Source organism: Capricornis sumatraensis, chromosome 3 (assembly GCF_032405125.1).
Source record: "Capricornis sumatraensis isolate serow.1 chromosome 3, serow.2, whole genome shotgun sequence".
Taxonomy (NCBI): domain Eukaryota; kingdom Metazoa; phylum Chordata; class Mammalia; order Artiodactyla; family Bovidae; genus Capricornis; species Capricornis sumatraensis.
The window spans coordinates 39,549,317-39,560,783 of record NC_091071.1 but is presented as its reverse complement, the minus strand read 5'-3'; the positions used below and the strand labels follow the sequence as shown (position 1 = coordinate 39,560,783).

Below are 11,467 nucleotides of genomic sequence, written 5' to 3'. Positions count from 1 at the left end.
GTATTTTGAGAATTTCCACATTTAGCTCCAACGCTCAACTCCTTCTATCCTGTTGTCATTACTGTGTTGAACTGAAGATCCAATCTTTTTGTTCTTTATAAGGCACTTCCTTCATTCCTGTAATAAGGTTTGATATTCACATGGAATAAAGTTTCCATTCATTGTAGGACTGGCAGTGTTTGAGGACTGCATGAACGCTTACAATCATAAAGTTTAAACTGGTTCTTAACTACGAAGCTCAATGACATCAGAATCACACTGATGCAGATCCACCTAATCCAGCAGCTTCCTCTTCACTCGCTTTACTCCTGGTTTTCCCTGGACAGATTCCCCAAGTGACTGAAGGCAACCAAAGATGGAAAGGGCCAACAGCAGCTCCTTGGAGGGCTTCATTCTGATGGGTGTGTCTGACCATCCCCAGCTGGAGATGATCTTTTTTGTAGGCATCCTCTTCTCCTACTTGCTGACCTTGTTTGGGAACTCAGCCATCATCCTGCTTTCCATCCTGGATGCCCGGCTCCACACACCCATGTACTTCTTCCTCAGCAACCTCTCCTCCCTGGACCTTGCCTTTACTACTAGCTCAGTCCCCCAAATGCTGACCAGCTTGTGGGGAGCAGACAAGACCATCAGCTATGGTGGCTGTGTGACCCAGCTCTATGTTTTCCTCTGGCTAGGGGCCACCGAGTGCATCCTGTTGGTGGTGATGGCATTTGACCGCTTCGTTGCGGTGTGCCGACCCCTGCACTACACCACCATTATGAATCCTTGGCTCTGCTGGCTGCTGGCTGCCATTGCCTGGTTGGGTGGCTTGGGCAACTCTGTGATCCAGTCAACATTCACTCTGCAGCTTCCTTTGTGTGGGCACCGGAGGGTGGACAGCTTCCTGTGTGAGGTGCCTGCTATGATCAAACTGGCATGTGTTGACACGAGTCTCAATGAGGCTGTGCTCAACAGCGTCTGCACGTTCTTCACTGCTGTCCCGTTGAGCGTCATCCTGATCTCCTACTGCTACATAGCTCAGGCAGTGCTGAAGATCCGCTCCACTGAGGGACGCAGGAAGGCCTTTAACACGTGCCTCTCCCATTTGCTGGTGGTGCTCCTCTTCTACGGCTCAGCTATCTATGGGTATCTGCTTCCAGCCAAGACCAGCAAGCAGGACCAGGGCAAATTCATCTCCCTCTTCTACTCTGTGGTCACACCCATGGTGAACCCTCTCATTTACACTCTGAGGAACAAGGAGGTGAAGGGGGCGCTGAGGAGGCTGCTGGGGAAGGGAAGAGAAGTCAGCTGAAAGAAGGGAAAATGCCTTCATCATTTACCACCTTTTCATCTCTATATGCTTTTTCTCATTCTTTCTCTGGCCAGGGGAACATGAGGAGGACTAACCCCAGCACAAGCTTATTCTCCACAGCACTAAGCTGTCGGCCCATGGCTAGTGTTATTTCTTAGGTTCTACACTTATTTACCAAATATCCTCCTGTGGACCACAGATAACAGAGCAGAGGCTGCCATCGAGGCTCAGAGGTTGTTGACTCAGCTCACGGTTACTTCTGTCCACATGTTATTTTTACATATTCATTATGTGTAATAAATATTACATGTGTAGTATTGTATTTTAGAGAATTTTGTACATTTCTAAACTCTGGACTTTTCCTAATTATCCACTTGCAGTATCTTATATAGTTCCATGAAATCAGAACTATAGAACTTCATCTTTGCACCTGATCCATCCATCATCTTTTTCCATCTCTTTGTCTCTTCTTAGTATTTCAGCCTGTCTGCCCTCACTCCCCACCCATATGCCTCTGTCATTGTTTACCCTCTCCTTATGTCTACATCCCACTTTCCCTTTTGCCTCATCCAATCCTGAAAGAAGACCATTTTTCCTTTTTTGGCTGGGCCCTGAGACTTGCGGAAACTTAATTCCCCTACCAGGGATGAAACCCGTGCCCCCTGCAGTGGAAGCATGAAGTCCTAACCACTGGACCACCAGGGAATTCCCAAGACCATTTTTCTTTCAATTAAATAGTTTCATCTAAATCATTTTCTCACTGGGCCTTCCCTGGGTCCAGTGGTTAAGACTATGTACTTCCACTGTAGGGGACAGGGGTTCAATCCCTGGTCAGAGAACTAAGATCCTACATCCTCTGTGGCCAAAAATGAATAAATAAAAATAAACAATTTCTTTACCAACGTCCCAGCCATCAGGTTTGCTACCAGCATTTGGATATGCTAGTGTGGTCAGTGGTTATGGAATGCTCTGAGATTCCTTAAGCAAGTTTAAGAGCCCAGGAAAGATTGTCCATCTGTAAAGCATCTCCTCTGTCTCATGATCTAGCCCTTCACCCCTTAAGTTTCTGGAATTCAGTAATCAGTCCTGCACACCATAACTCAGCAAAGACCTCAGGTAGTGGAATTAGAATGCCAGTTTGTGATTCTTCACATCCCTAGAATTGCCGAGGAAATCCACTCCTGCCACCAAAGTCCACGTGTTCTTTCCCCAGGGAGGAAAGCTGGGTGGATATGAGAAAGTTGCTTGACAAAACATTACCAGAGAAAAGGAGATCAGTTGATTTTAGGGCTATTTTCTAGAGTCTTGTTTCTCCCACAGCACCTAAACACATGCTCTATACATAGTAGATGCTCTAAATACTTTTGTGAGTTAATTAACAAGGCTCATGAGTCTTCCTTTTTCACACTAGGAGCTAAATACATCACATGAACCATTTTCACATTTGCCACTTTGGGGTGATCCGGTCAATTGGACAATGCTGAACGAACAATGACAAATTTCCCCTCTTTCCACATTTCCATAATGCCTCCCAAAGACATCTAATTATATTGTCCCAACCTGAATCTGTTTTTCCAGTTTCAGATCAGAGCCATGACCTATTTTCTCAGTTTCTTACACAGTAATACTGAAGTATGTCTCCAGGGCTCACCACTTAGCAGCATTACCTTGGTCAATTCATTAAAGTCCAAAGTCTTGCAGACTCAAAATTTCTATTCATCAGCACACTCAGATAAGATGCACTTCTCAGGAGGCAGAATCACAACAACCAAGCTCCTAAAGCTGATATATAAACCAGAATGCCAGATGGTTAATTCATGAGAACAGTACTTTCCAAGGAGGTATGCGTATGTTCAGTTTTGTCTGACTCTGCGACCCTTTGGACTGTAGTCCGCCAGGCTCCTCTGTCAATGAGATTTTTCAGGCAAGAATACTGGAGTGGAGTGGGTTGCCGTTTCCTCTTCCAGGGGATCTTCCTTCCTAACCCAGGGATCAAACTGGTGTCTGCTGAGCCTCCTGCACTGCAGGGCAGATTCTTTACCCTCTCAGCCACTGCAAACTTATTTGGGGGAAAATATAAAGAAAATAAATAGGCATTCTGTTCAAACACTTGAGGGTTCTGCAGAGTCTCCCTACGTAAAGTACAGGACAGTTTAAATCTAACTTGCAGTTAGGGGCATGGTAAGACAGCATTAGAAGGAGGAGAAAAAGCTTGAGACGTGTATGCATCCTGGGGACAACATACACCATCATCAGAGTGCACATGTGTTCGTCTTCCATTCTCAGTGGTGGGCATGAAACAAAGTCAAAAACAAGAAAAGCAGAAGCCAACACAACATTGCAAAGCAATTATCCTCCAATTAAAAATTAATTTTTAAAAAATTGGGAAAAACAATTGTGAGGGAAGCTCCTTGTTTTGAGGACTTTTATGTTCCATTTTTAGGTTTCAGATGAAAAAAATATGTTTGGTGTCTTATTCCATTGGAAATTCAAAAAAAGAAAAAAAATGAAATACCAAGAAGTATAAAAGGTTCATCAACTTTAGTAAAAAAGAAATGTACAGCATTTGAAGATGCTGGTCTGGTCAGTGAATTTAAGTAAGTTTACTATCCCATCTCATAGAGCCCTTCAGAATCTGTTCAGATCCTAACCTGCACTGTAAACTAGCAAAATGAGTTCGGTGACTAAGTTTTGAAACTTCCATTGAAAATAGTCAGTCCTTCCCCGTCTTCACAGCCTTCAATCTCAATCCCATAGCTGTGGTTAGATGTTGGAATAAAGGAGATGATGAGAAATAGAACTGAAAAGTGACTTGGCTTGGTAAATTTATGCTCTATTATGTGAGTGTGAAATTATAGGCTAATGATTGGGTGAAAATGTCATTTATTTGACTATAGATGATTTGAACACATTGATTTTACTGGGTACTTACCCTGGGATAGGTAACAATCTAAACTCTTTACATGAATCAGCTCCTCTAATCCTCATGATAACCTATACCATCCCCATTTTAAGATGAGCACATTGTAGCCCAAGGTGAAACATGCTCACAGGACACAGTAGTAGGTCTGGGACTCAGATCCAAATGCATTTGACTCTAAAACATGTGCCTCTTCCAATTTTTTTCTTTTTGAAATAATCATAAACCTACAGAAAAGTTGGAAGCATGATATAAAGGGCTTTCCCCTCCCCAGATCATTTGAGAGTAAGTTGACAATATGATACTCTGTCTTCCCTCAAATATTTTATGGTATATCTATAACAAACAAGGACATTCTCCTATAGGACCTCCGTGTAGACATCAAAATTATTAACTGAGCATCAATACATTATACTATTTAATCCTGAGACTCCATTCCACTTTTATCAGTTGTCCCTGTTGTGTCTTTCATAGCAAATTGATTCTGCTCCAAATCATATATTGCATGTAACTGTCATGTCTCCTTAGTCTCTGTCAGTCTGAAATGGTTCCTCCATCTTTTCTTCACTTTTGGGACCCTGACACTTTAAAAGATCATCCAGTTATTTAGTGGGACATATCTCTATTTGAGTTTATGGCTCCTTATAGTTAGATTCAGGTTATCTTTGTCAGGAACTCCTCAGATGTGATGTTGCCTTCTTCTCATTGCATGCTATCAGGTGATGCTATGGACTGAATTATCTACCATGCCCAAAACCCATACATTGAAGCCCTAAGCCCCAATACAATTAACAGCATTTGGTAATAAGACCTTTAGGAGGTAATTAGGGTTAAGTGATATCATAAGGGATGGGATTGATGACCTTACAAGGAGAGGAAGGTCTTTCTCCACACACTCAAAGGAAAGGCCAAGTGTGGACAAAGCAAGCTTCTGTAAGCCAGGAACAAGCCCTCACCAGGAACAATTCTTCCAGAACCTTAACCTTGGGTCTCCAGGGTTCATAAATGTGAGAAAATTAATTCCTGTTGTTCAAGTCACTCAGTCTATGGTAGTCAGTTGTGGCAGCCTAAGCAAGCTAAGTGGTGTAAATTTTAGTGTCTCTCATTACTAATGATGTTACTTGGATCACTAAGTGAGGGTGATGTCTGTTAGACCGGTCCATTATTTCCTACTTTGTAATTAAGTACTTTATGGGGAGGTACTTTGAAACCGAGGCTTCCCAGGTGTCACTAGTGGTAAAGAACCCACTTATCAATGCAGGAAACCTAAGAGATGTGGATTCAATCCCTGGGTTGGGAATATACCCTGGAGGAAGGCTGAAAACCCACTCCAATATTCTTGCCTGGAGAATCCCATTGACAGTAGTTCTCCAGGCTCCTATGACTGAAGCAACTTAGCACGCACACACGCACTTTGAAACTACTTAAATATCCTGATACTAATTAAACTCAGTTTATTCTTTTATTTATGTATATCTTACAGAATCAATGTTTCCTGTTTTATTCTATGGTTTATAACTTGTTAATATCATTATATTGTTCTTCCTTGTTTAATCACTGGGAGTCCATTCAAGCTGACATTTGTTTTTTTGACTTGTCCCCATTTGCCTTGAGCATTTCCTTGCTTGCTTCCACATCAAGATGTCCCAGGTTTATGTTTTATTAACCCTCTCTGGCACTCTTTTTCATCATCTGAAAAATGAATATAGTAGATGGCAGGAACAATGTAAGGATCAAAACAGATAGACATGCTCTATCAAAGATGAGTTATACTTAATCAAAAGATGGATTATTCACCCTGAGGAGGTTTATCAGTCTGTTTCACATCCCAGTTCTCTCCATTTATATGCTGATGGAGAGCTACTCTCACAGTGCAACCAGGTTGTTTGTAACTGATAAATGGATGAAGTGGGGTCAGAATAAAGGCAGGGAGAAGCTGCCACTATTCTTTTCCTCACACTGTCATCCCAACCCACCAGCTCCCTCTTCACAATATATCCAGAATATCCCAATCCAGAATCACACGCACATGTGAAAATTAGGAAAGTATCTGAGTGTTCATCAAAAGGAAAATGATTTAAGAGTGAACTCATAATGGGGAATGCCAAAAACAGGAGTTTAAAAAAAAATGAGATTGATATATTGAAACAGAAAAGCTTGAAGATATACTAAGCAGGCAAAATTGCAGATTTTGATCCAGCAAGATACACACTAAACAGTTATTTCCTCTTGAAAGAGAGTGTAATTTTGGAGATAAGAGATGAGAGAACTCATTTTTTTTAAGTGAGAATGTTCTGCAGTACTCTTGGTATAAGAAAAATTAAAACGTAGGGAAAAAGCATGTGGTTAGAAGCGAGTTCTAGTCCTACTTCTGTGATTACACAGTCACTTAAACAGTGTTGCAATTTTCTCATCTAGAGGATGGTAACAGAATTGGCTTTATAGGATTGATGTCAGGATAAGTTACTGTGTTGTTATTGTTCAGTTGCTAAGTCGGTTCCCATTCTTTGTGGCCCCACAGACTGCAGAACACCAGGCTTCCCTGTCCTTCACTATCTGATGAAGTTTGCTCAAACTTGTCCATTGATTTGGTGATGCAATACAACCATCTCATCCTCTGCCACCCCAGTCTTCTCTTGCCCTCAGTCTTTCCTGGCATCAGAGTCTTTTCCAATGAGTTGGTTCTTCAAGTCCCGTGGCCAAATATTGGAGCTTCAGCTTTATCATCAGCCCTTCCAATAAATATTCAGGGTTGGTTTCTTTTACGATTGACTGGTTTGATCTTGCCATCCAAGGGACTCTTCAAGAGTCTTCTCCAGCACCACAGTTCAAATGCTACTGTGTATGTGTATAAAGAGTACACAGTACACAGAGTACATCATGAGAAACACTGGGCTGGATGAAGCACAAGCTGGAATCCAGATTGCTGGGAGAAACATCAATAACCTCAGATATCCAGATAACACCAACCTTATGGAAGAAAGTGAGGAACTAAAGAGCCTCTTGATGAAAGTGAAAGATGAGAGTGCAAACGTTGGCTTAAAACTCAACATTCAGAAAGATCATGGTATCTGGTCCCATCACTTCATGGCAAATAGATGGGTCAAACAATAGAAACAGTGACAGACTTTATTTTCTTGGGCCCCAAAATCACTGAAGATGGTGACTGCAGCCATGAAATTAAAAGATGCTTGCTTCTTGGAATAAAAGCTGTGACCAACCTAGACAGCATATTAAAAAGCAGAGATATTACTTTGGAAACAAAGGTCTTTCAAGTCAAAACTATGGTTTTTCCAGTAGTCATGTACAGATGTGAGAGTTGGACTATAAAGAAAGCTGAGCACCGAAGAATTAATGCTTTTGAACTGTGGTATTGAAGAAGACTCTTGAGTCTCTTGAACTGCAAGGAGATCCAACCAGTCCATCCTAAAGGAAATCAGTCCTGAATATTCATTGGAAGGACTGATGTTGAAACTCCAATACTTTGGCCACCTGATGTGAAGAACTGACTCATTTGAAAAAGACCCTGATGCTGGGAAAGATTGAAGGTGGGAGGAGAAGGGGACAACAGAGGACGAGATGGTTGGATGGTATCACCAACTCGATGGACATGAGTTTGAGCAAACTCTGGGAGTGGGTGATGGACAGGGAAGGCTAGTGTGCTGCAGTCCATGGGGTTGCAAAGAGTTAGACATGACTGAGCAACTGAACTGAACTGAAGACATCAGGTACCTTATGGGTGGAATGGAGACTAGCAGCCCACAGTGTTCAGTTTTTTGGGAAAGAATGAAATCACGTCTTGTGAAGTTTGGGTGGGGAGGGGCAAAGGCACTAAGGCTGGAAAGCACAGAGCCTGTTCCAAGACATGGGAGCAGCTCACTTGTGCTGGATTGTAGGCTGTGTATAGGAGAGTGGGCAGTGAAGCTGGAGGTGTAGATTAGGTCTTGAATGCAAGGGAGAGCCCTGCAAGTTAGGTGGTCTGGGCTTATTTCAGCGGCCTTAAGTAGTCTTGAATGCTTTTGAGCAGAGAAGTTTATTCAATTGGATAAGATTTGTAGAAAGTCAAGAATCTGCTCGCCCTGTAGGAAGACCATGTGGCAGATGGGAGACCCTTGTACCAGCCTGGTCTAATGATAATGCCCCAAGGCCAGGGGTTCTTAACCGTGGGCCATGTTGCCCCTCAAAGATATTTGGCAGAATCTGCAATCATTGTCAGGCCTGGCAGGTGCTCCTCATAGCTAGTAGGTGGAGGCCAAGGGTGCGGCTACTCATCCTATGATGCATAGACCACCCACCGACACAGACAACAAAGACCTGTCTAGTCCCAAATGTCAATGGTGATGAACTTGCGGAAATCCTGCCCTGGAGCCATGGAGTGGACACTAAGGGGAGAAAGAGAGAGCTCAGGGACATTTCAGCCAGAGACCAGTCTTTGTCTCCTTTCATAATCTTTATAATGCTTAAGTACTGGACACCCAGTTAATCAGGTGTAAAGACTCAGATTTCCTTGTCTAGTTTCACCCTTTCATTCCTTTACAAAATATTTATCTGGTGCTGTGATTCAGCAATGAACAAATCACCCATTCTCCAAGAACCTTACATTCTTATACAGATGATAGACATTAAACCAATAAATATGTATCAAGTAGTGAGATATGCTACAAAGGAGTTCCTTTAAGGAGCTTCTGTTACTATCACCACAAACAATTTACTCTGCATCTTGTATGTGTCAAAGCACTGAGCCAGATGCTTTACAAATAGTATTTCTAATCTTTTTCACTATGCTGCAAGGCCAGCATAGTTATGCTCACATGACAAAAAGTAGGTTAGAGAAGTTGAATATTTTCCCTAAGGTCAGTTACTATGGAGTTGAGCTGGAACTGGACACTGGATCCACCTAATAGTGAAAGCATTTCCATTAGGTAACACTGACTTGAATGGGAGAAAAAAAATCTGTGCCTTCTCACCCAAACTTAGCAAAGTGAAGTAGAAATGAAGTTTTTATTGGAGAGGCCTAGCTGGCCAGACCGATAAGACCCTGCCACTGTCAGGCAGGGCACGGGGATTCTTACTCTTCTGTTCTACCCAGTCATGTATACCATGCTTCCATGGAAGGGGTACCTCTTGACAATCCTCTGCAAAGAGTGAGATCTCTGATGTCTCCTTTTGTTTCTTTTTAATTGGTCTCTTTCTGCTTTTTCTCACTTTGTGCTATAAAAGTTCTTTGGATCATGTCTAATCTATACTGTGTGATTAACTAGCTCTTAATTTAGTGCCAGGGATGACAGCATCCTTGGAAGGTAGTTGGTCGTAAAGGGTGTGACATGAAACCTCAGCTGTGCCTTCCTCCTCCCGAGAAGGCTGGGTCTATGGCCCCTGCCACAACAAGGCTGCCTTGGTGGTTTGAGCATGTAATATAAGGTCTGTGCTTCAAGGTTTCACAGAAATTGGTAGCCAGAACATTGAGAGAGTGAAAAATTAAAGGTTTTGAAATTGATTTGACTTAGGTTCAAAATCTAGCTCTTTCACTTAGTCACTATGCAAGTCACTTAACCCATGATAGCAGGTGTGCATTGGGACTACAAGGAAACCCAGACTTTATTTGCAAATCTCAGCAAATCCCCAATTTATGGAAAACTCCAGAAGTACCACTGGAATGGCCAACTGTACAGGGAATGCCCAAGCAGTTTCAGGAGCACAGCTTCCTCCAGATGCCAGAACAGGGTGGCATAAGTTCAAAGTCCTACCGGGTAACTTCTGTACCACAGAGAGTAGCCAGGTTATGCTAGCATCCTGTGAGCAGCACCTGTGAAACCCCTCTTCTTGGTCTCTAGCCAGAAGCCGAGCTGAGTGGAAGCTGGAGCTGATGATGATGAAAGCAAGAATTTGCCTGTTATGTCAGCAATGACATGGGCACAGTCTGGCCCAGGACCCCAGAAGTCCTGGGTGTCCCCAAACTGACTGGTAAGGCAGTCCCTCACAGGAGAGGCAGAAGGGAGGTGACAAGAGAAGTCTGGTAGGAGGCCTGAAAGCTTGGCTCTGGCTTTGGCTGTGACCCCGTCTTCCATTTTAGGCTGAGGAACCAGAGCAGATGTGTGAAAAGGCAAGGTGTGTAGACTTCAGTGTACTCTGGGCTGTGAGAATATTTATTCAGTCTTGTCTGTAGGAAGTGGTTAGCAGTCCTTGGGATAAAAAGAATACTGTCAACTGAAAAATTGTATCAATTAGTTAAAATGTTTCAGTGAGGAAGGAAGGTATAGACACTATATGGAGAGACCCAGTAATAAACGTACCGGGGGAAAATGGGCTTTTTAATTGGTATCTGGGGGGCTGAAGCAAACCAAGAGTATAAGTTACACACCTGAGGAAATGGATAGACCTGGGATGTTGCCTTTTGTACAGCCTACTTCCAATTTATTCTCAAGCGGCTGGTGCAGTGATCAGGCTGATTTGTCAGTGGGATGTAGACACTAAGGTAACAGAGGGGGTAACCATAGGAAGCTGTGACCACACAGGGAGTGGTGGGATTACAGGAGAAAGGTTTTGGTTCATCAAAACTTCGAAGCTTGGAAGGGTGGCCCTGCAGAGCTGGGACTCAGATCCTGGAGCTTGCGGGCTGGGTGGTGCTGCCTGATGTACTCTATTTCTGAGGGGCCCAGTGAGGCTGGTTCTGGAAGGAAAATATAGTGTGTTTCACTCACTGCCTTCTATTTGGCTTCTGTGTAATACTTGGTACTTTATAGGCAATCAGATATTTTCTGAAAGAATGAATAACTGAAGATATTCTCCAGTTCTTACTGTCTGCTCCAGACACTCCTAAAACACTGACAGGCAAGGGCTGGGGTGCTCTAGTATTCTGGGTTCCTTCTCCTGTCTAGCAGAATAGAGGGTAAGGCGGTTTGGAGGGTGGAGGCACTCAAAGAATTCCAGGAGTCCAGCAGCTGCATCCCAGTTTCCCTGATCACCACACACCCAGGAGTGGGAGTGTAAGGCCTCCTCAGACAGCCATTTTGCTTTTTTGCATTTCTTTTTCTTGAGGATGGTCTTGATTTCTGTCTCCTGTACAATGTCATGAACCTCTGTCCATAGTTCATCAGGCACTCTGTCTATCAGATCTAGTCCCTTAAATCTATTTCTCACTTCCACTGTATAGTCATAAGGGTGCGACGGTGCAGGAGCAGGCGAGAGGAGCTACCTGATGTCCAAGGTCAGGGGCGGTGGCCAAGAGGAGATACCCCACGTCTAAGGTAAGA

General features: G+C 43.2%; 1 protein-coding gene across 1 annotated transcript; it reads left to right on the top strand.

Moving 5' to 3' along the window:
- Window positions 1-355: 355 nt before the first annotated feature.
- Window positions 356-1,294, top strand: OR2C1 (olfactory receptor family 2 subfamily C member 1). Its single transcript, XM_068967718.1, has one exon. It carries the CDS (start codon window positions 356-358, stop codon window positions 1,292-1,294), a length of 939 nt encoding a protein of 312 aa, XP_068823819.1.
- The last annotated feature ends 10,173 nt before the right edge of the window (window positions 1,295-11,467 follow it).

Excerpts from the sequence above, each read along its gene's own strand:
- OR2C1 (XM_068967718.1), top strand. The coding sequence starts at position 356 with ATGGAAAGGGCCAACAGCAGCTCCTTGGAGGGCTTCATTCTGATGGGT.